This window comes from Carlito syrichta, unplaced genomic scaffold, assembly GCF_000164805.1.
Source record: "Carlito syrichta isolate Samal-C Ts95f unplaced genomic scaffold, Tarsius_syrichta-2.0.1 Scaffold47086, whole genome shotgun sequence".
Classification (NCBI taxonomy): Eukaryota; Metazoa; Chordata; class Mammalia; order Primates; family Tarsiidae; genus Carlito; species Carlito syrichta.
Window position 1 is genome coordinate 245,411 of NW_006991182.1, and position 23,396 is coordinate 268,806.

Genomic DNA, 23,396 nt, shown 5'->3' on the forward strand with positions numbered 1-23,396 from the left:
GCGGCTTCGGACGCCGTGCGGCGGGAGTTGCGCGCGTTCCCGGCCGCTGCAAGGGGTGAGTGGCCTCGCTCAGAGTCTGCAGCCATCTCCGGATGTAGGCGAGGCCCGCGGACGCCGCTGACTGCAGGGGCTGGGACCTCGTGCGCATGACTGGCTCAGGTCGTTCTGCGGTGCGGCCGCTCACCAGCCCAGTGGCTGTGCCCTCGGCTCCCCTCCCCCGCCTCTTGGCGCACAGCCTCTCGGCTTCCTGGGGTGACTGCTCGCATAATTTCCGCGTCCTGGTGCAGTCTTGACTGTGGTCGTGGGCATGTCTTGTGTCTCCCACAGTCCGGGTCCGCTGTTGCCCTTCACGTATTGAAGTCTTTTTTTTTTTTTTTGAGTTGGAGTCTCACTCTGTCGCCCAGGCGAGTGAGCTGCTCGACCTGCTGGTCTCAGGTGAACCTTCCGCCTCAGCCTCCCAAGTAGCTGGAACTACAGGCGCGCGCTACCACGCCCGGCTAATTTTTTGATTTATTGTAGAGACGAGGTCTCGCCAAGTTGCCCAGGAGGGTCTCAAACCTGTGGGCTCAGGCAATCTCCTCACCTAAACCTCCTTTCTTTGTTCTTTCCTTCTATTTTTCTAATGATTCATGCCACTGAACAGCCACACAGGCACATGAGTATGTAATATATAATAGGTATGTAATGTAAATAGAGCAAGCTTCCCTGCCAGCCCCAATTTGCATCCTTCCGTTTATATCCATGCACACATTTGAGTACTCCCTTTTTTATACAAGTAGTAGCCTGCTAAGCACACCTGTATGATGCATCTTGGAGATCATTCCACATCCCTCCACCTCAGTCTTTTTCACACCCTGTGTACTAGTGCTGTGTAATAGTGCAGGTATCTGATCACAAATTTTGATTGCCATCTCTCAATCTTTTAAGTTCACAAGGACCTTCTAAACAATCATTTAGGTCATTTCCAATCTATTGTTTTCAAAAATGCTGCGGTGGATACTTTGCGCACGAATTTAACAAACATTTATTCACTACATGTTCCAGGCTCTCTTCAGTGTGTTTGGGATACAGCACTGAACAAAACAAATCTCTGTCCTCCTAGGGCTTACATTTCAAGGAGGAGGTGGACAATTAACCATAGGCACACTGAATGAGTAAATTGTATAGTAGAAGTAAGTGAGAAGATAAGTGCAGGACTGGCATAACCCTAGGTGGAAGTGTGCCAGGTGTGTTCAGGGAACAGTGAAGAAGCCAGTGTGCAAGAGCAGAGTTGTGCCAGCTGTGCACTGTCGAGTGTTTTGTTGGTTAAATTCTTAGCAGAAGAATTGTTGGATCAAAGGAATTGTTTGGATCCTGATGCTGGGTGGGGTGTGGTGTAGTTGCTCCATAGTTTCTTTGACTTCACCAGAAAAGAGAATTTCAGAGGGAGTCCAAAGCATAGTTCAAGATCACTTATTAGAAAGAAGACATGTTCAAGAGAGACCATGGGTACCTTAAGAGAAAGGACATGTGCTTGCCTTTGACCAGAAGCTTTTCTGTTTGTTTGTTTTGAGTTGGAGTCTCACTCTTTGTTGCCCAGGCTGGAGTGCAGTGGCACGCTCACAGCCACCCCTGCTGGGCTTAGGCAATCCTTCCACCTCAGCCTTCCAAGTAACTGGAATTACAGATGCACGCCACCACACCTGGCTAGTTTTTGTGATTTATTGTAGAGATGAGGTCTCACCAAGTTGCCCAAGCTGGTCTCGAACCCCTGGGCTCAGGCAGTCTTCTCGCCTCAGCCTCCCAAAGTGCTGGGATTATAGACTGAGCCACTGTGCCCAGCCAACAAGAAGCTTTAATTTTATAACAGTGATTAAGCAAACCATGAGCTAAAAGCAGAGGACTGCAGGTATCTGATCACAAATTTTGATTGCCACCTCTCAATCTTTTAAGTTCACAAGGACCTTCTAAATAATGAAAGCTACTGTCTAATTAGATTTGGACTTTTCTTAAAACCATGTCTGTTTTTGTAGCCATCCATAAAAGGAATTGGTTTTGGGTAATTCCGTATTGTTTTTGTGATTTACTGCACTGGTAGTTCCACATTCCAACCTGCAGGGTGTTCAGGTCTGATATACCTGGTGGGTCCGGTGGAAGCCCTGTATAGACAAGAAAAATGCCTGAACATTTACCTTGTTCTAAATTAGACCTGCCTAAGAAAACCTTCCTAACTACTTCAAAATTATGTTAACTATGCCTGCCTCAGAATCCCTTTTGAAATGTTCTCCCTTTTGAAATTTTGAAACCCCAGGAGAGAAAAGTAGCCATTCACAAAAGGAATTGGTGAGCAAGTAAAACAAATACGTAATTGCAGAAATCCAAAGGGTAAAAAGTGGCAGTTTCCACATCTTTTAGAAATCCCAGTGGGCACAACAGAGAGATATACTGAGCCCCCGGTCACTTTCTTCCCAAGGTGACTGCTTTGTTGGGCTGGCATGACTGGGAAGGTCTTTGCCACTTTCCTTCCTCCTTGCTCCCATATCTACTTGGCATGTTCCATCTTGCCTCTTGTCAGGACAGCAAGCACACATGCCAGCTATTTCCTTCCCAGTTTCCTTGGCCCACTGGGGTCTTCCTACTCAGTTTTAGTTTCTGATCTAAGGATATTAACTTTACAACTGATTGCAAGGCAAAGATGACCGGGGTGGAGATGTAGCCATGAGCGATGATGGATCTTGACTTCGGAGGTGAAAATGAGTGCTGGGCCATTTGCGGCAGAACTCAGGAACCACTCACTGGGAGTCAAGGTCTTCCGAGCATGAAAGTGACAGAGCAAGGCCCTGTACCCTTTATAAAAGCCAGCAGAGGACATTCCGGTTTGAGTGAGCAGCAGAAACAAAGTCTAGCACCACCCGAATAGAGGTTGTGTGGCAAGGGGAGGCACGAGACCAGAGGAAATCAGCCTGGAAAAGTAGGTTGGGCCTGATGATGCATGTCAGGGCAGACTGTTCTGCAAGGAGTAGTGGTAAGCCAGGGGTGTGATGAGATGAGACTGTATTTTCTTTCTTCTTTTTCTTTTCTTTTGAGTGGGAGTCTCACTCTGTTGCCCAGGCTGGAGGGCCGCGGCCGCTCCCGGCCACCGCAGCCTCCACCTGCCAGGCTCCGGCGATCCTTCCGCCTCAACCTTCCGAGTAGCTGGTGCTACCACGCCCGGCTGATTTTTTGACTGATTGTAGAGATGAGGTCTCGCCAAGTGGCCCAGGCGGGTCTCGAACCCGCGGGCTCAGGCAGTCCTCTCACCTCGGCCTCCCAAAGCGCTGGGATGACAGGCTGAGCCACTGAGCCCAGCTGAGATTGTATTTTCAAAGGATGACTGGGGCAGGATGATAGATGCTTTGAGAGGGCGTGGAATTGAGCCAGAAAAACCAGGTAGTTCACTGCAATGACCAACCAGGATGCTGGAGACTTCTGTTCAGCCATTCAGCAGATATTTACTGAGTACCTACTGTGTGCTAGGTACTATTCCAGGTCCTGGGGATACATCAGTGAATATTACAAGCTTTTCTGCCCTCGTGGGGCTTATGTTCTAGCAAGGGAGACAGAACAATAATTTAAATAAGTGAAGTATATAGCATGTTAGATGGTGATGAGAACTAAGGAGAAAAATAAAATAGGAAAGGGGTATAAGGATTGTAGGGGGTAGGTTGCAGTTTTAAAAAGGGTGGTCAGGGAAGGAAGCCTCATTAGTGTGACATTTGAGTGAGGACCCAAAAATGGTAGCGTAAATGTGGGTACCAGCAGAGGAAAGAAGAGGGGTTGGGTTTGAGAGACAGCCAGTAGGATGACAGGAGACAGCCAGTAGGATGATTGGAGACAGCCAGTAGGATGACAGGAGTGAAGGAGAAGGCTGAGCCAAAAAGATTTTTATTAGGGGTGGCACAATGCCACTATAGACATCTGGACAGGTGGCATGCTATATAACCTGCCCAGATGCACATGGTGACCCTAGGTGTCTGGGGGTGGTGATGCCGTTCAGAAGGACCCAAACCACAGTTCAGCCCTTGCTTTTCCCTCATTGGTGTCGTTGGTAGTTTGTCTCCCAGATGGATTGTGAGCTTCCTGAGATGATGAATGGTTCATCCCTGGTACCTCCATATTGGCCAAGGCAAGTGCTGAGCACATTCCAGGTGCTCAGCAACTATCACCCTTGGGGTGGGGGGCTTTCTAGTCACACGCTACCCAGACCAGCCCATGGCCTTGGGCCCTCGACCCTACTCATCCTGGAACTCCCAGTGCCACCTCCCTGATTGCCTTTCCTGAGGAGTGCTAGGAGGTTGGTCCCTCCAGGGTGGGAAGGCTGAGGGTCCACTGTGCAGGGCCCAGACCTGGCTGCACAGAGGATCTGGATTCTGGACTGAGCAACAGCCTCTGGTCCTGTGGCCTCTTGGGGCCCACCCTGGCATGTTATGTGTGCTTTATGCTTTCTGCCTTAAATTTCCCTCCTCATTCTTCTATTTCTGGTTGTCCAGGACCCCTTGGTCACCAATGGACACTGCCCAGCACACAGTGTGGCCTTCCCAGGGAGGGCATCTCCTATGCAGGCAGTGGGGCAGGAACTGGGTGCTGCTGGCTTCAGCGCCCACCCCGCATTGTCCCCTCAGAGCTCAGCGTGCCTCTTGCTGTTCCCTGTCTGGACGAGCCCCCCACTCCGCTCCACTTCTGCCGGGACTGGGTCTGCCCCAACAGGCCCTGCATCATCCGCAATGCCCTTCAGCACTGGCCGGCCCTCCAGAAGTGGTCCCTCCCCTACCTCAGGTGGGAGCTGCCCTGGGGTGGGGCGTGGGCCGTGGCTACTAGCATCTGGGCACGAGCCACACGTCCATTTCTCTAGAGCTACAGTGGGCGCCGCCGAGGTGAGCGTGGCCGTGACCCCAGATGGTTATGCGGATGCCGTGCGAGGGGACCGCTTCGTGATGCCTGCAGAGTGCCGCCTGCCCCTGAGCCGTGTGCTGGATGTTCTGGAGGGCCAGGCCCAACACCCGGGAGTCCTCTATGTGCAGAAGCAGTGCTCCAACCTGCCCACTGAGCTGCCCCAGCTGCTTCCTGATCTGGAGCCCCATGTACCCTGGGCCTCTGAGGCCCTGGGTGAGCAGAGGCAGGGGCAAGGGAGGAGTGGGGGTGGGAGGTGGGTGCTGGCCCCTGGCTGGGCAGGAACAATGTGGGAAAGAAGGGGTTAGTCAGCCTGTTTGCTCACTCTGTCCCTTTGGTGGTGATGTGGTTCGCACCCTCGTCCGCTAGTGTCAAGTGCGGCTCACTAAAGACGTTCCCAGGCCTTGACTTAATAACAGGTGAACTTCCTTCTACCTCAGGGGAGGGAGGCCCCTTCCCCATGCCTTCCCAACCTCTGCCTCTTCTCCCTGACTCTTCTTGAGATGCCTGGTATCACTGTATGGCGGCTGGCCCCAGCCTGGCCTTCCTAACTTGCCTTCTGCCCAGCAGGAAAGATGCCTGATGCTGTGAACTTCTGGCTGGGAGAGGCGGCCGCAGTGACATCTTGTAGGTGCCAGGGGACTACAGAGGTGGGGAAGGAGCAGGAGGGGGGCAGAGGGAAGGAAGATGAGGCCGGAAGTGGGAGGCTGGACCTGGATAGAGGTTGGGTGGACTGTTTTTTACGATTTATTTTGGGCTCTGGGACCCAGGCACCACAGAGGGTCTTTTCTGACAGCTCAGGTCAGGGAAGGGACCTGTGGCATTGGGGGTGGGGTGGCGCTGTTTCTTCTAGATCCCTAGACGGCTCTCCAAAGGCCCGCTAGATCGGCGGTGAACTTAGGAGAACCCTGTTGGCTTCAGTTCCCTCTTGGTAGAGGTGAGCCCAGGGCCTGCTGAGCATCAAGTCCCTGGAGGGCAGAGTTCTGGAATGTCTGTCAGAGTCCTTGGCATCTCCTCGAGCCTGCTGACTTTCTGTGCTCTTCTTTTTTTGTCACAGGCAGTCCTGTAGCATGGGGCTCTGAGCATGATGGTTTGCTCTGTCCTGTGTCCCTGTCCCTCACCCCCGGCCACTGGGCCTGATTTCTGTTGGCAGTGCACAAGGACCACTATGAGAATCTCTACTGTGTGGTCTCAGGAGAGAAGCACTTCTTGCTGCATCCGCCCAGTGATCGGCCCTTCATCCCCTATGGTAGGCCTGTGATCGGGGATGTGGCCTGCAGGGGCTGGGGAGGCAGGCGGTCCAAGCTGGCAAGAAGGCAGCGAGAGTCCTGGACTGGCCGGCGCCCAGGCCCGAGGAGTGGCCACAGTGTCTCCACCGCACCGAGGGACACTTGAGCTGGCTGGGGTTGGGGAGGGTCTGGTAAGCTCCAGGCTGTTTGCGGTTCCCCACACCCTTCTCCCTCGGCTCCAGAGCTGTACACGCCAGCGACCTACCAGCTAACTGAGGAGGGCACCTTTAAGATGGTGGATGAAGAGGCCATGGAGAAGGTGCCTGTCCTGTTCTTGGGCTCTGAGGAGGGGGAAGGGCCAGAGCCTGTGCTCTGAGGAACAGGCATAAACGGTCTGAGGAGGTGGCACCTTGCTCTGATAAGTCCGTAAGTCTGGGGCCTTTCAATGCTAAGCAGAGCAGGACCTGTGGAAAGAACAGAGCCTGAAGGTGGGGGTCTTGGGGCATCCGATGTGTTCTCAGGTGCCTTGGATCCCACTGGACCCCTTGGCTCCAGACTTGGTCCGGTTTCCCAGTTACAGTCAAGCCCAGGCCCTTCGCTGCACGGTGCAGGCTGGTGAGATGCTTTACCTGCCATCCCTGTGGTTCCACCACGTCCAGCAATCCCATGGCTGCATTGCAGGTGAGGGCAGGCCCTGCCAAGGCCCAGCATGACATCTCAGGGCGAGGTTTGGGAGGTTCTAGGTCAGAAAAAGAACCTTTGGCCGGATGCAGTGGCTCAAGCCTGTAATCCCAGCACTTTGGGAGGCAGAAGCGAGAGGATTGCCTAAGCTCAGGGGTTTGAGACCAGCCTGAGCAACATGACAGTGAAACCTTATCTCTACAATAAATTTTAAAAAATTAGCCAGGTGTGGTAGCCCCGCCTGTGGTTCCAGCTGTGTGAAGGCTGGGGTGGAACGATTGACCTGAGCCCAGCAGGTTGAGGCTGCGGTGGCCATGAGCATACCACTGCACTCCAGCCTGGGCGATAGAGTGAGATTCTGACTAAAAAAAAAAGAAAAAGAAAAAGAAGAGGAACCTTTGTGCTCAGATCCCTGTTCTCTCCACAGTGAACTTCTGGTATGACATGGAGTATGACCTCAAGTACAGTTACTTCCAGCTGCTTGACTCTCTCACTAAGGCTTCAGGCCTCGACTGACAGAGCCCTGGCAAACACTGCCCAGCACGACTTAGGGGAAATATTGGGCCCCTTCCTGGCCGAGACAGTTCTAGAGACAACCTGGAGTTGGCGTGCTGGCTCCTGGCCCGGGGTCCAGGGTATTGGAATCAACTTTGGAGGATCTTGGGATGTGGTCGGGAGGACTCAAAGTACCAGGCAGGTCTGGGTGAGGGCTCCCAGGAAGTTGCCACACAGGTGAGGAGGAGGAGCAGGTGTCAGGCGCAGCAGTGCTGTGACTTTGGATGAGTCACTGCTCTTGGAGCATAGATGTCCTTCCTGTCTATAAAAGAAAGATAATAATGACCCTGCCTTACAGGCTGCTGTGGGGTTGAGGATGATATCTGTAAGGGCCAGCATGGGACCCGCACAGAGGAAGTATTCAATAAAGGGTAGCTGTGAGTCGTGTTCTGCTACTCTCTCTTGCGGTTGCCTTCTGTGGCCTGGTGAGGGCCTGAGGGTCCAGGTAAAAATGTGAAAGTGACCTTCACTGGAGGTGAGGGTCAGATCTGGGCCTGGGTCTGAGGAGCTGTCCGCTGTCCAAATCCCTCTGTCTGACAGCCACTGCGGCCCTCCATGAGGCAAGCAAGACCTCAATCTTGTTGTAACACTGGCCTGGTTTCCTGTTCTCCCCCAGTTCCAGGAAGCTGGTGGAGTCTGGTGCCCTGGAAGTTAGCCCCTATTTCTCCCACAATAACCCTCCTAGACCTGTCCCTCTGAGGAGAGCTTGGTCTCCATAATCTGACCCCACCCCCCACAAGCCAGGCCCAGGAGACAGAAGAGCCCCCCCACCTGAGTGCCAGCAGAAGGCCTCATCCTCATGTGCTGGAGGCAGCCCAGCACCCAGCTTTGAAGGGCTGTTTTATGTGACAGCCACTCCCTGCCTGAGCGATGGGGCCTGGGTGCTTGCTGCTGCAGCCAAGACCAGGCATTCCTGTCATACTGGCACCAGAGGTTGCGAAAGGCCCTGCCATGGGGCACTTGGCATGTCTCTGCTGCTGCTCTGGGGCCACCAATGGCTTTCCTTCTGCTCAGGCCCTGGCAACAGCTCTCCTGGGAGAGCCCTCCTCTAAAACGGGGCTGGGAGCACAGGGCTGGTGGGACAGGCCCAGGTGCCCATGGCTGGAGAGAGCAGGTCCCGGGAGCCGGGCAGGATGCTGAGTCCCCGACACAAGGGTGTCAGTGGCTGTGGTACAGGTTTAAGGTGCCTCATTTCCTGGACAGGTGGCTGGTCCAGGAGTGGGTGTGGGCCTGGGTGGAGCAGAGGAGGCGTGTGGGAGGGACCAGAGAGCAGCTGAGGCTGGCTGGCAGATTTCTGGCTAAAAAGCTGACAGTCCTTGGTCCTGCGGCCACTGCCCCATCGTTCCTGTTCCTGTGGACTCAGCCTCATGGCTTTGGTAAGGCTCTGCAGGGCACTGGGCCCCCACTCTGATCCCTGGTCCTCACCCAGGGCCTGGTTGATGCTGTTTGTTAGAGGAGCCGTGGTCTTCTGCAGGTGGGGGGGGTGTTTCCTGGCATGAGCCGACGCCGGGGGAGAGGAGGGTCCTGGGATGAGGAATCTGTCCTGAGTTCTTTCTGCCCTAGGGTAAACTCCAGGCAGAGCTCCTGGTGTGGTGGATTTGGGCCCTGGGAACTCAGGCTCCCAGCTGCTTCCTGAGGCCCCAGAAGGAAGTGGCTGCTTCAGCGAGCCTTCTGACTCAGTTGCTGGGGTGTGGGGGCCCCAGGGCTGACAGGTGACACACTTCCCCAGCTCTGTCCCAAACCAGGTTGCTCCCTAGACTTGATCCGTCATGGTCCTTCCGAGGGCAGGCTGAAGGCCAAAAGGAAGGACAAGTTGACATAGGCTTCCCTGGCCTTGGCACACATGGCAGAACCAAGGTTCTGCATTCCCAGAACCAAGGAGTGGGTTTGTCAGGAGCTCCCTGAGGCCGTCTTCAGCCTGACCCTGCGGGACCTGGAGGACTGGACAACCTGTGGGCAGTCTGAGCTGGCAGCTGCTGTTCTGCCCAACAGAGAGCCCATTTCCAGGATGGTCTTCTGATCAGGGTAGAGAGTACAGGGAGCAGGTCAGCCGGGGGCCCCAAACCCTGAAACGCCACTTCCCCTCCCTCAACAAGGGTGTGGGGTGGAAAGATGGAAGGGTACCATACCTGGGAAGTAGAATGGGGAGTTCAGAGAGAGCAGCACCAGTGGGCGGGGCCTAGAGAAGTGTGCTGGGGATGCGTGGGTTCCCATCCAGATTCTGGGCCTCAGGCAAGTGGCTACTTCACCTGTGTGCCTCAGTTTACCTGTGGGGTTGGTCATTAAAAGCAGTACCCACGTATAGTAGTACTACACGCTCCACTGTGTGTAAGCGAGTTCGTGTCTGTGAAGCCCTTGGCCCAGAGCCAGCATGGAGCATTGTGTAAGTCTGGCAGGCATCGTGGAGGTGCGGTGTCGCCTGTCGATTCAGGATTCTGATGGGAGGGCAGACGGGCCTAGGGCTGAGTGGGCCTGATCCTTTGCTTCAGGACTGCCGCTCCCTGGCGGCCCCTGCTCCCTTTGACCCCATTATCCTGCAGCAAGCCTGCCCCTGTTTCTCCTCTGCAGGCAAAGTTACCTGAGACCTACCTGCTCACCGTTCGTGTTCTCCAGGCCCGTGGCCTGCCCTCTAAGGACCTAGGTGAGCGCGTGCCTCCCTGTCCCTATCCTGGGCCCAGAGAGGAGGAGAGTACTGCCCCCCGAGTTCAGAGAGCGCAGCACCAATGGGCGGGGCCTGGAGAAGTGTGCGGAGAGGAGGTTCCCAGGGGAAGGGAGCAGCTAGGGCTCTGCCTCTCCTCTTCCCACCCAGGCCCATCCCACACAGGGCTCCAGGTGACGGCTGGAGAGGGCTCTTGGCCATCATGGGGCACTTGTTCCTCCTTCCTGCAGTGACCCCTTCAGACTGCTACGTGACTGTCTGGCTGCCCACGGCCTCTAGCCACAGGCTCCAGACGCGCACGGTCAAGAACAGCAGAAACCCCGTCTGGAACCAGAGCTTTCACTTCCGAATCCACAGCCAGCTCAAGGTAGGCCAGGGTCAGTCCCGGCCCTACTCACTATCCCCATTCACCCACTGCCACTGATCCTCTTGACCCCCCATTCCCTGTCCTGATCACCTTCCCTACTCACCTTTTCTTCCCGCGGCCCTCCTACTCTGTTCCCCTTCCAGAACATCGTGGAACTGAAAGTCTTTGACCAGGACCTGCTGACCAAAGATGATTCTCTGTTGTCAGTGCTCTTTGACGTGGGGGTTCTGCAGGCTGGGGCGTTCCGACGTGAGAGCTTCTCACTGAGCCCTCAGGCAAGGCTCCAGCTGGTGTCTGGGTTGGCATCTACACACATGCATGCGCAGTCACACTTACGTGCACACATACACGGTGGCACTCCCATGCACACATGGTCATGTTCACACAGATGCATACATGCAGGAATACTCACTTGCACGCACACATGGTCACGCTCACATACACATCGGGTCACATGCACACACATGGCCACAGATACACATAGTGCACTCATATGCACATGCACACATACACACAGTCATGCTCACGCACGCGGCCATGCTCACACACAAGCACACACCTCACTCTTTCTAACTTGTTTCTCTCTCTCTCCCTAGGATGAGGGGCGGCTAGAAGTTGAATTTCGGCTGCAGAGTCTGTGAGTCGGGGCTTCAGGACAGTTCTGGGTGGGAGTGCCTCCTGGAAGGACAGCCCAGAGCTGGTGCCCTTCCCTGGAGGAGGAGGGATGCCCAGGTCTCCGAGGGGAGTGAGACCCTGAGTGCCTAGACTCCTGCTAAGGTCACTGGGGCCTCTTTTCAGGACAGATGGTGCTGAGCAGCTCATCAGCAACGGCATCCTCGTGGTGAGTGTACACAGCTCTGGAAGCTGGGCCAGGTCCCTGGGAACCCCTCCTGCCGTGCTTGCTCTTCTCCCTGGGCCTGGGGCTCGGGCCCACTACTGCGTGGAGCTGGATAGAGCTGAGTACTTTAATTCATCAAGGGAATACAGTCTCAAGCAAATGCTTGGTGACTCGGGGTCGAAGTAAAGTGCAGATGAGTGGGAACCGGGGTGCTGGGAGGATGAGGGACCCTGAGCAGGGGAGTGGTCAGTGTCTGAGGGGCTCTCTTAATGACTCAGGCCCGGGAACTCTCCTGCTTACATGTCCGACTGGAGGAGACAGGGGACCAGAAGCGTGAGTCCCTGTCCCCCTGGGACAGCCCCCAGCCCTCAGCCTCTGTCTTCCCCGTTTAGGGACTGGGTAAATCCATGCTGGGACTGCCCTGGACCTGAGCTTTCCCTGGTCCTTCTTAGAGGGGCTGTGGCAGGGGCTCCGTCTCCCAGCCTCGCCCCGGGCCAGCTCTCCATTTCAACAGGGAGAGGGAAGTGCCCTCTAGGTTCCTCAGTAAGACGAGGGGCTCCATGGGTAGGGGCACTGTTCCCAGCCTCTTTGCTTTGTCCTTGTTTCCAGCATCGGAGCGCAGAGTTCGGCTTGTGGTCCCCGGGTCCTATGAGGGTGCGCAGGAGGCCTCTGTGGGCGCCGGCACTTTCTGCTTCCATTCCCCAGCCGGCTGGGAGCAAGAGTTGGGCATTCATCTGCAGGTAGTGAGCCTGGTCCCTTGAGCAGGACCCCTGAGCCTTCCCCTCCTTCCCTCAGCACCGCCTCCAGCTTGACACTGCTCAACCCGAAGCCCGCCTCCCCCACCCACTCCCTGGCAGACTAGGCACCCTGGGCAGAGAGTGTGGGGCCCGGTTGGCCCCTCATCCCCCTCCCTTCCGCTCCTCTGTTGCCTCCAGGGGAGTCGATGAGGTCCCCGCTAGGAGGGGAAGGGTGAAAATTCTCAGGTCTCCTTCCTCCATTCCCCCTGCAGGACGCCCCCCAGGAGCAACTGAAGGTGCCACTGAGGGCCCTGCCCTCTGGCCAGGTGGTTAGGCTCGTCTTCCCCACATCCCAGGTACTGGTCACCCGGAGGAGGAAGCCAGTGCATGGCCAGGGGTGCCCAGGCATGAAGGGGTGGCCTGCTTCTGCAGCCACTCCTCTGCAGGTCACACCCTGGACGGGTGCTGGGGCCAGGCTCGTGGGGAAGTGTACTCTGAGCCTCCCTGCCTCTGGCTTCAGGCCTGGTCCCTGCAGAGATGGTTGGGCGCCTAAGGAGCATGGGGTCCTCCTGGGGCTGCACCTGGGGCCAGGGTGAGGGGACTGGAGCTGAGTGGAGGTGGCCAGCCTTTGTGACCTGTGCCCTCGTCGTTTTCAGGAGCCCCTGATGAGGGTGGAGCTGAAGAAAGAAGAAAGGTGAGAGGCCTGGGGAAGGGCAAGGCCACGGGAAGGCACAGGGAGAGGAGGAAGCCACATGGCGTGGCCTGGAGGAGTGAGGAGGAGAAACAGGGCAGCTCACAGGACAGCTGCCGCTCTTCTCAGCAGATGCTTGCTGGCTCCCAGCAGAGCGAGGATGGGGATGCAGGAGGGAGGGAGCCTTAGCATGTGAAGTCGGAGGGGTTATGTTCCCAGCCCAGGGCCAGGCATTCAGAAAGCACTTGATTAACGTTTGTCTGGAAGACAAGTGGGGAGGTGAGGCACAGAGAGGGCAAGAGGAGAGAGGAGAGATTCTGCCCTTTTGGCCAGAAGCTGTTTTGGCTGGACCTTAAGTGACCTTCATAGAGTCGTCGCCCAACCTGGCCCTCCGTGTCTGGGGAGAGTAGCTTCTCAGCACGCAGAGACAGGATTGATGGCTCTTTGTTGTTTTGGACTCGGTGGGTAACGGGGATAAGCCGAGACTGGGAGGTGGGATGCATGTGTCACGTCCTACCTGGGGCCTGTCTGCACTCGGGATCCAAAGTGACCTCTTCCATCCCGGCATTCCCTGTCCCATGGGTCTGTCTTGCTGCCTTCCCTGATGCGTCCGCACGTGGGTCTGGGTTCGCCTTCTCACGCTCCACAGATGTCAGGCCCCAGCCCCTCACGACACAAGCGTCATAGTGAGAGCTGGGGAGAGGAGAGGGGCCAGTGGGCTTTGCAGGTGAGGTAGATATAGCTTCCCTTTCTGGAAGGATGGGGAGGGTGCTGAGAGTTGCCTCCCGGTCTCTTCCTCCCTCTGTAGGCCACGGGAGCTGGCCGTGCGGCTGGGCTGTGGGCCCTGTGCCGAGGAGCGGGCCTTCCTGAGCAGGAGGAAGCAGGTGGTGGCTGCAGCCCTGAAGCAGGCCCTGCAGCTGGATGGAGACCTGCAGGAGGATGAGGTCTGGGGGCTGGGTAGGAGTGTCCCAGGCTTGCACAGGCCTAGAGCTCAGTGCAGAATGCTGGAGCTGGCTGTTCCATACTCAGAGCAGCGCTTGTAGCTGCTTCCCTCTCATTTGCTGTCAGCAGGGGCTTGATATGAGCAGAGCATTGCAGGCAGAAACTTCCTTGCCAGGCTGGCTTTCCCTTTTGTTTCTTGGCCCTCAGCCAGGCCCAAGTTTTAAGACTGGGCTCAGTCTGACCAATGAGTGAGACAGTGAGGACTGCCTGCTGGCCTGGCGTGTTCCCAGGAGATTCAGATTCACTCGGATCATCTCCTGGGTGTGACTTCTTGCAAGAGTTGGCTATTTGGGAGACTTTTGAGGAGGCCCTGAGGCTTCCAGAAAGTGATCATCAGACTCAGGGACTTGAAGTGAGGAGTTGAGGCCTGGAGTTTGTCTCGGCCATTGTTCCTGGAGCTCTTCCAACTGCAGAAGCCTGACCCTTGGGAGGCCATTTGTGACTCGATGCTCATGAGGGCTGACTCTGAGCTGTCCCAAGGCCTCCGATCAGACTTTGACAGGCCTTGGCTGTAGGGCGAGCTAAGCGGCCAGTTGGCTTGCTACCTCCTCTTCCTGTGGCTTAGCTCTCCCCATCCCTAGGGCCTCTCTAAGCCTGGCTTCCTCTCTTCCAGATCCCAGTGGTAGCGATTATGGCCACTGGTGGTGGGATCCGGGCAATGACCTCCCTGTACGGGCAGCTGGCCGGCCTGAAGGAGCTGGGCCTCCTGGATTGCGTCTCCTACATCACAGGGGCCTCAGGCTCCACCTGGTGAGCTGGAGGCGGGCTGACTGCTGGAACCTGCAGGGGTGGTTGGGCGGTGGCAGGGGAGCTGGTGGGAAGGCTCTCCTGGGCTCCGTAGGCCTCCAGAATGACTGGGAAATGCATGTGCCAGGGAGGAATGTGCTGGGGGAACCCTGAAGGTCCCTTTCGGACTGTTGTCCTAGAAGAGGAAGCCTGAGGCACGTCCTCGCATGGATGGGGTCATTAACTGACAGGCTTCCCGCCCCATTTTTGACTTTTCCCAGGGCCTTAGCCAACCTCTATGAGGACCCAGAGTGGTCTCAGAAGGACCTGGCAGGGCCCACCAAGTTGCTGAAGAGTCAGGTGACCAAGAGCAAGCTGGGTGTGCTGGCCCCCAGCCAGCTGCAGCGGTATCGGCAGGAGCTGGCCGAGCATGCCCGCCAGGGCTACCCGGCCTGCTTTACCAACCTCTGGGCCCTCATCAATGAGGCGCTGCTGCACGATGAGGTGTGTGGGGTGCAGCCTGGGGGCAGAGCTGCCATAGTCCGGAGTAGCAGGGGTGGGAAAGGCTCCAGACAGCAGGAAGCTGTGAGTTTAGGGTCCAGTCCTCTTTCCCCAGCCTCATGACCACAAACTCTCAGATCAACGGGAGGCCCTGAGCCGCGGCCAGAACCCTCTGCCCATCTACTGTGCCCTCAACACCAAGGGGCAAAGCCTGACCACCTTTGAATTTGGGGGTGAGTGGCCCCAGAACTGAGCTCTGCTCTCTCGTGGTTGGTGGGGTACACAGGTAACTGGGCCTGTGTGTAGGTGGTGGGTTTTACACCCACCTCCCCTGGGCGAGGTCCCATGCTTTTCAGGGGACTGGGATTGTCATCCCACTGGGGTTCCTCAGGCCTGTGGGATGGGGGCAAGGACTTTAGGTCCCATGCTAAGAGCAGCAGCAGCAAGACCAGAGCCTCTCGGTCCCTATTGAAGGCAAGCCTGGGTGGGTGTGCGGACGCCTCAGGGCACCGGGCCCCGAGGCTGAGGCCGTGGCCTCTTCACAGAGTGGTGCGAGTTCTCCCCCTACGAAGTCGGCTTCCCCAAGTACGGGGCCTTCGTCCCCTCCGAGCTCTTTGGCTCGGAGTTCTTCATGGGACGGCTGATGAAGAGGCTCCCAGAGTCCCGCATCTGCTACCTAGAGGGTGAGGTCATCGGGAAAGCTGGAGAAGCTGGGCAAGCTGGGCGGAGCCGGGAGAGTGGGCCAGGAGAGAGGGCAGGTCCTCAGCCTCCCCAGCTCAGTCCTTGGGACATTTCCTGGGCTAGGATGGGCCGCGGCAAAGAGGTGGGTTGTGACGGGGTTGGGGGACTCTTCCCTTCACATCTGCTCTTTCAGGTATCTGGAGCAACCTGTACGCAGCCAACCTCCAGGACAGCTTGTACTGGGCCTCAGAGCCCAGCCAGTTCTGGGACCGCTGGGTCCAGCATCAGATCAGCCTGGGTAGGTGCTCGGGCTCCTTCATAAGGATGCAAAGGGATGATGGGGTGGGTCTTCACTGTTCTCCTCCAGGGTCACACCAAGGCTGGGATCGAGGTCCAGGGGTCCCCGAGTCCTGAAAGATACCCATTCCCCCCACACTCTCTTGCCTGTGCAGACAAGGAGCAGGTCCCCCTTCTGAAGGTGGAAGAGCCGCCCACAGCTGCCGGCAGGATAGCCGAGTTTTTCACTGACCTCTTGACGAGGCGCCCGCTTGCCCAAGCCACACACAATTTCCTGCGTGGCCTCCATTTCCACAAAGACTATTTCCAGCACCCTCACTTCTCCGCCTGGAAAGGTTTGTGCTTCTCTCCCAAGTCTTCCCATGGCCACCCGAGCCTTGAGTCCCCGGTCCAGACACCCTCTCTGTCCACTCCCATACCCTCCCCTTGGCACCACAGCCTTGGAGCTCAGTTCCTGGACTGCTTGGAGCAGGGGCTCCCTTTCTTTCTCCTTGCGTTGGGGACACAGGGCCCCCCTCAGGGCTGTGGGCTGTGGGGAAGCGGCTTCAGCAAGAGAGAACAGGGGCCAGAGAGCAGAGTCTCTGCCAGGAGGAATCTGGTGGCTGGTGCCCTTCGTATCCATGACAGCTGCTGCTCCTCCCACCCTAACCTTTCCAGCCACCAAGCTGGACGGGCTCCCCAACCAGCTGACGCCTGTGGAGGCCCACCTGTGCCTGCTGGATGTCGGCTACCTCATCAACACCAGCTGCCCACCCCTCCTGCAGCCCACCCGGGATGTGGACCTCATCCTGTCACTGGACTACAACCTCCACGGAGCCTTTCAGGTTGGAGGGGGGCGGGGAGGACCTCTTGTGGGACAGGTGGGACCTGGGATGTTGGGGCAGGCGGGGCAGCAGTGCGTGACCCTGGGCCCACCCCGTGTACCTGGCTCCTGCCCCTGGAGAGATCCGCCTCAGTAGATCTGGTCCAGCTTCCTTGGGAGCTGTGATAGCGACAGCATGTGAATGGAACACTGGATTCTATGAGTTCACCCCCAGGAAACTTATGCTGCTCAGAAAGTGGCAGTGGCGGGGAGGCTGGTGATGTTTCCTAGGTATTCTGTATTTGGGCCCCCTTTGCTGTGCCTGCAGCCCTGGAAGGTCTTAGACCTCTGGGAGCCACCTGCTGTGAGTTTCTATGTGGATTCAGTGAGAGGGTTTTGCATCTCAACTTCAGAACTGGAGGGTCGGTGGCAGCCTGGCTCAGCCCAGCCCCGGAGGAACTGCACTGGAAGGGCTGGCAGGTTTAGAGCATGTTTTTCTTTTTTTTTAGAAAGCAGGATTTACTGAGAGGACAGAAAAGCTCCCACAGTGGGAGGGGACCCGAAAGGGCTACCCTGGAGCGTGATTTTCATAGTCTGCCCTTTGTTGGGTCCGCTAGAGTTTCTGACTTGGCATTCAAGCCCCAACCAAAAAAACAAAAACAAGTCCTATGTGTCTTAGTGAGTCTCCGCTTTCAGTCAGCCCAGCACTGAGGATGCTAGGGCCCCATGGGATCCTGCCCTCCCTGTCCCTCTTGCCTGTCCTGCAGCAGCTGCAGCTCCTGGGCCAGTTCTGCCAGGAGCAGGGGATCCCATTCCCACCCGTCTTGCCCAGCCCCGAAGAGCAGTGCCAGCCTCGGGAGTGCCATGCCTTCTCCGACCCTGCCCAGCCCCAAGCCCCCGTGGTGCTGCACTTCCCTCTGGTCAACGACTCCTTTCGTGAACACTCGGCCCCTGGTGAGCCACTGTCCCCCTCCCGGCACCCTGGGCCCCCTGTATGCCTCGCACCTCCATCCCTTATGCCTCTCTGAAGGTGACCCCACACCCGCCCTCCACCCCCAGTGCACTTCCCTTCTGCCCAGGCTGTGCTCTCTCCATAGGGGTGCGGCGGGCCCCCGAGGAGGCAGCGGCTGGGGAGGTGAACCTGTCCTCATCTGATTCCCCCTACCACTACACAAAGGTGACCTACAGCCAGGAGGACGTGGAAAAGCTGCTGTGCCTGACGCGTTACAATATCTGCAACAACCGGGCACAGCTGCTGGAGGCCCTGCGTCAGGCTGTGCAGCACAGGCAGCAGCGCAGGCCCCAGTGATGGCCGGTGGGGGAGGCGCGCCCTGGCCCTACCCTCCCTTGTCTCTTCCGGGCTCATTCCTGTCTGCTCTGAGTTGCGGATGGGGACTATCATCACCCACTGTTCCAGGGCCTCAGGGGGCTCAGGTGACCCAATCACAGCTCCACCGAGGTGTAGGCCCAGGACTGCCCAGACGCAGCACTGAAGCCACTAGGGACCCTGCCAAAGGGTCCAGGCTGAGCACCTGTGCCCTCTGGCAGGCTGGAGGCTGTGAGCGGAGGATTAGGGCCCTCCCTCCTTCATGGCGGAGCAAGATGCTCATCCCCTAGAGTCACAGGTGTCTAATGGAGTGGGCTGCAACTGACTTCCTCTTGGAGCAGGGGGAGGAGTGGGGGCTCACAGATAAGGAGGCTGAAGGTTGGGGCCTTGATCTGGACATACTGGCTGGAGCCCGAGCAGCACTGACCGTGCCTATGTGAGCACTCAGAGCCCTGCTGCCTGCCTCTGCATTCCCTTTCATGCCGTCTTGTACCGTTGCACACGTCATGCATTACAAAGACTCACAGATGCGAAGCACTAGTGAGGTGATCTGTCATTACTGCTGGGAGGGGCATGGCCTTCCAGGCTCGTGGTCATACACGGAAAGGACTGGTTTAAAACACAGTGACAAAACATTTCTCCCAGGCACCTGCAGAACTCACCGGTGTGGGCTCCCTGAGGACAGGGCATCTGCTCAACACCCATGTCTGCCTGTGCTCAGGGCCACCAGTTCCATGCAGGGAGGCGGCCTGGGGGGTTTCTGCTGCTGTAGGCCCTGCCCACCTGTCCTGTTGTAACACCCGACTGGTCACCCAAGCAGGGAAGCAGGGTGAGGCCGAGAATTCCATCAGACAGCTGTTTCCTGTCACATGATGGGGTGGCTAGATGAGTCAGAGACCAGCGACAGGCGCGTAACTTCAGGCTGGGACCTTGGTGGGGACCGTCTTCTCACAAGGAACCGTCTACTCCAGAAGCTGGTCCTGGGCCTGGCCTGGGGCAGAGCCTGGGTCTGAGCAGCCAGAGGACAGTCCCCTTGTGTCTGTAGCTGAGTCTCATTCTGGTGCCCTTGAGGTGTCCTCGCTTGTAGCCCTGAAGTTTGGTGTTGCCTTGGGGTTCACCTCAGGGCCCAGACCTACCAGGAAAACAGGAAGGCAGAGTGAATTTAGGGCCTGGCCACTCTGGAATCTTCTCCAACCACTGGTGCCCCTGCCCTCTGGCCTCTCCTGGAATAGCCCGCCTCCTAGGATGAGTGTGGAGAGTATGTCTGGGAGCTGACAGGCAGCCACGGCAGCGACTACAGGTGTGTGGGGTGAGTGGGAGGGAACTGCCTAAATTCCCACAGCCCGATTCACGCCATGTCAGCCCTGGCCCAGCAGCTAAGGCCCTGTCCTGGCACGTGGCTGGCGTCCCAGAGCAGAAGAAATGGCTATCCTGGTAGCCTCAAGCCAGTGTGTCCAGATCAAGGCCCGTCCCTTCAGCAATGTATCATCTGAGCCCAGTGGGAGTGGACGATGATGCCAGAGACCACAGCCATGGCTGCCACCCATTGTGGTGGGAGCCTTCCAGACACGTGGCTGTGTGATATCTAGGCTCACCCTGGGCTTAGGCGTCCACACATGAAAGACCTGCTCGTCCCTGCCTGTCTCCAGACCCTTGCCCGTTTTCAGCTAATCCCAAGTGTCCCCCGTCCAGGAGATCTGAATGCCCACTGACTTGGAAGTGGGAAAGAGATGCGTGAGGGGTGAGCGTCTAATGGTGCCAGATCTACAAGAAGAGGCCAAGGACCTGGATGAGAGCCATCTGTTCCTACACATCCACCTTTGTGTTTCCCCATCCCTGGTCCATAGCCCCAGGGACATGCTGATTCCTGGTTCCTCTCTGTCCCCTTGGAGTGGGGACTGAGGAACGCAGGAGGAACTGAGGCAGAGAACAGTGGTCCAAGCAAGGGTGGAGAAGGGTCTAGTTGTTCTGCAAACACATGCTCTGTCGTGGGTAGAAAGCAGGAGGAGACGAAGTAAGGAGCGTGTGGGCCCCGGGCGGCCAAATCCAGGCAAACTGCCCCGCCGTGTGCAAAGGGAGACCTGGGCTCAGGGCCACCAGTTCACACAGGACTGGCCAGAGCAGGAAGCCCTGTGCAGCCTTACCCGCAGGGCCTCCCCCAGTGTGGAGGGTGTGTGGTGAGCCCTGGGGAAGGGACAGCCACTGAGTCCACGGGGAAAGGGAGTCTTGTGGCCTGGACTCTGCTGTCACAGCTGAGAGTGAGCAGGGGCGCTAGGGCTTCCCCCATCCTGGCAGAGTAGGTCTGGGTCCCAGGACCTTGGGTTTAGGAGGGCATGTCTGCCAGTCACGGAGGCTCAGGGCACCCCCAGCCCCTGCCCAGGTGTCCTACATGAGCAGAGGGTCGGAGCTAAGTTGCCTCTCAGCAGCACCGGGAAGCCGACAGGTCTGGCTTTGAGCTCTGGGCTCAGACTCGGGGCAGCAGAGCAAGAGAGGTTCAAGCTGTCAACCCTGGCCCTGACACCAGGCCCTCCATGGCCAGCTGACTCCGAATAGGCTCCTTGCTCTCTCCTGTGTGGAGGCGCAGTGCCGGCCGAGCCCTCACAGGCAGGGTCCCCCATGCATGCTGCCCACTCAGATTCAGCACAGATGAACTAAGAAAGGCTCAGCCGGGAGGAGGTGGGGAATTCGGAAATGGAGAAGCTCAAGGTCCCTCCGGGCTTCTGTGAAGACAATCTTGGGGGTGAGTCCAGGGGAAACAGACATGGATGAGGAATGGAGCTGGGTCCCAGAGAGACTGGAAGGAGCCCAGCACCCAGGACATTCCCTGAACACATTCCCTCTACACGGAGCTTGGGCAGGCCATGACGAAGAGAGAAAGCCCTAGCGGGGTGTTTCCCTGTGTTCCTCCTGGTGGTAGAACCCGGCTTGGCCACTGTCTGCAGAGCAGCCCAAGAGAGGTGACATTCCGAGTTGCCTGAGGATGAGATGGCTAAAGAACCCCCAGGATCAGATGGAGCAGAGCCTGGAGAGCCCTGGGAGGACAGTCCACGAGGATGCTGGCAGGAAGGGAGTGGGGGAGTCTCAAGAGTGGCAGCCTCCAAAGAGGCAGAACAGGACCAGGACGATGCAGCTGGGGGTCAGAACTGGCCCTACCGCTGCTGTTCGTTAGCTGTGTGATCTTGGGCAAGTTGCTTAACCTCTCTGGCTTTAAATTCTTGAACTAAGAAAAGGCACTAAGTCCCACTTCTCAAGGGTTAGAAACAGTAGATGTACAACTTCCCAGGATGCATAAAACACATTGGCACCAGGAGCTTAGGGCCCAGGGAATCAGCACCCCAGCCCCAGTCCTCCCCCTGCAGCCCACCTGCTGCGCCGCCCAGGGCTTGCTGCCAGCTCTCAGCCTGCTCTTCGGATGGTGCTGCAAACAGGATCTCCGCCCCACTGCTCAGCCTGGTGCCCAGACAGCCGTGAGTCAAATGCTTCACCTCCCCCTTGGGGATCCCTGCCTTCAGCCCCTGTTAGCCAGGAAGCTGCTGGGAGGCCATGCCTGTCTAAGTCAGTGCCTCTCCCCTCACCTTAAGGAGAAAGTGTGTTTCCTGCCATGCTGGTCCCTCAGCCTCTCACCCTGGGCTCCTGTGAAGTCACGCAGGGCCATGGAAGCCACTTTCTGAGGAGAGATGAGGGGCAGGGGTCACTGTGGCCATCTCAGCTTTTCCCCATGTGGCCCTTTCTGTCCTCTGGCCCCTTCTTCTTGTCTCTAGCTTCCCATCCTCGTCCTCCTTGCTGGCTGGTACCTCTGCTGCCATCCTTTCATCTGAGAACGGGTTCAGGGAGCTGCCCCCCAAGTCCCATAGCAGCTGTCCCAGGTGCCCAAGCTGCGCTGTGGAGGGAAGGCAGTGAGGCTGCACAGCCTCATGCAGAGGGGAGCTACAGCTAGGCCTTGTCAAAGCCCATGAGAGGCTGGGTATGGTGGCATACGCCTATAGTTCCAGCTACTCAGGAGGCTGAGGCAGAAGGACTGCTTAAGCCCAAGAGTTTGAAGCCAGACTGGGCAACATAGCAAGACCCGTCTCTAAGAAAAAATCATAAAATAAAAATAAACCACCTGACACATGTCTGCGGAGCCTCCCAGGAAATGTACTGGATTGGACCAAAGTACCCATGGGAAAAAGGAAGCCAGGGAGGGGCTCTGAAGAGCAAGAAGAGGAAGAAAAGCAAGAGGGAAGAGGAGCCCCACCCCTCCTGGGTGGGGGCAGAAGCGGTGAAGTGGCCCCTGAGCAGCCAAACGGACCCGAGAGCAGGGGGAATCTACCCAAGTGCACAGTGCCAGGGGGCCAGGCCCAGATGGCCCCTCTGAGCCCCTTGCGTGGTTCTGCGAGGGAGGGGCTGCCTGAAGACGAACTCCCCTGGCCCTTACCTGCCTTCTCCCAGGCAGGGGCTGCTGAAGCCCCAAAGGCCCCTCCTTGGTGGGGGCATTCTCTGCGCCCTGAAAACACAAGATTGGGCCCAGGAAACATCAGAACCAGTGTCCTCTGGAGGGCGGGCTAGGCACCTGCCCCTCCCTGACCTTATTCCTGATGACCCTCAGCTCCTATGCCCAGTGCATCCGGCCATGGCGCCTCAGTGCTGGTTCCAGGGTGTGGCCCTCACCCCCATGGCCCCAGCCCCTCTGGGCTCCCGCTGTCCCACTGCACACTCCGGGGAGATGATGGCGAAGGGCATGTGTAGTCCGATGGGGACATCTGGCTGCCGCGGGTCTCAGCCAGCTGTGCTCTTGGCCCCCAGTGTTCAGCAGGTATCTGCTGAAAGGATGTCTGTGGGCTGCCAAGTCTCCCGGGTTTCAGCCCCTGCCCCTGTGGCAGCAGCTGCTGTGCCACCTTGAGGCGAGGAGCCGGGTGGGGTGGACTGGCCGTTGCCTCAGGCCACAGGCTCCAGCCAGCCTCTCCTCCCAGTCCCTCCCACTCGGAGTGTGTCCCCTGCCTCATAGTGCTTCACCTCTTCTGGCTTTGGGCCAGGAGACCCTCCTCCTATCCCACTACCCCACCACAGCAGCTGGCCAGGGGACAAGCCCCGAGGGACGATGGGCTGAGGGCTCGAGGCTGGGAGCCCTGACTCGCAGGCCGAGAGGGACTGTTCCCACATACCAGGCCCCGTCTTGGAGGCCCTCACCCCGGCGCCCCTCACCTCTGCCTTCCCCAGCAGGCGGGCCAACTTCTCTTCCTGGGCTGCCAGCAGCTCTTCTAAGTCCTGGTGTCTGCGGAGCAGCAACTCCACGTCCGACACCGAGTGCTGGGGAGAAAGAAGCACACCAGGCTGAGGCCCCTCCTGGTGGGTCGACAGCTTGCCTCCCTTACGCCCCAGCCTGGTGGCCGGTGGGCGAAGAAGCAGCAGGATG

The 23,396-nt window shown here is 57.7% G+C and overlaps 3 protein-coding genes across 3 annotated transcripts in view; 2 read left to right on the plus strand and 1 right to left on the minus strand.

The window, feature by feature from the left end:
* Positions 1-7,754, plus strand: JMJD7 (jumonji domain containing 7; the record flags this gene model as incomplete). The annotated part of the gene is made up of 8 exons (XM_008048450.2): positions 1-55; positions 4,641-4,794; positions 4,871-5,124; positions 5,479-5,535; positions 6,062-6,157; positions 6,380-6,456; positions 6,659-6,818; positions 7,246-7,754. Coding segments are annotated over 8 exons (942 nt in total), but the record flags the coding sequence as incomplete, so codon positions are not given.
* A 921-nt stretch (positions 7,755-8,675) lies between these two features.
* On the plus strand, positions 8,676-17,990 carry PLA2G4B (phospholipase A2 group IVB). Its single transcript, XM_008048457.2, has 20 exons — positions 8,676-8,749; positions 9,942-10,014; positions 10,263-10,399; positions 10,543-10,674; positions 10,996-11,036; positions 11,198-11,240; positions 11,516-11,570; positions 11,847-11,977; positions 12,247-12,330; positions 12,631-12,668; positions 13,474-13,609; positions 14,281-14,417; positions 14,675-14,897; positions 15,010-15,127; positions 15,440-15,577; positions 15,769-15,873; positions 16,028-16,207; positions 16,530-16,696; positions 17,442-17,628; positions 17,772-17,990. The coding sequence occupies exons 1-20, from the start codon at positions 8,741-8,743 to the stop codon at positions 17,981-17,983; spliced, it is 2,346 nt and encodes a 781-aa protein (XP_008046648.1). The 5' UTR covers positions 8,676-8,740; the 3' UTR covers positions 17,984-17,990.
* A 1,063-nt stretch (positions 17,991-19,053) lies between these two features.
* The window catches only part of SPTBN5 (spectrin beta, non-erythrocytic 5), a 50,964-nt gene continuing 46,621 nt past the window's right edge, over positions 19,054-23,396 (minus strand). The window contains 9 exon segments of the mRNA XM_021707477.1: positions 19,054-19,133; positions 19,715-19,765; positions 21,366-21,451; positions 21,577-21,668; positions 21,796-21,848; positions 21,851-21,881; positions 22,419-22,486; positions 22,743-22,878; positions 23,186-23,290. Of these exon segments, the coding sequence (XP_021563152.1) occupies positions 19,054-19,133; positions 19,715-19,765; positions 21,366-21,451; positions 21,577-21,668; positions 21,796-21,848; positions 21,851-21,881; positions 22,419-22,486; positions 22,743-22,878; positions 23,186-23,290 (702 nt within the window).

Coding starts and splice junctions, on each gene's coding strand:
- PLA2G4B (XM_008048457.2), top strand. Junction 11,571..11,846: donor GGAGACAGGGGACCAGAAGC/GTGAGTCCCTGT, acceptor CCTTGTTTCCAG/CATCGGAGCGCAGAGTTCGG. Junction 11,978..12,246: donor AGTTGGGCATTCATCTGCAG/GTAGTGAGCCTG, acceptor TTCCCCCTGCAG/GACGCCCCCCAGGAGCAACT.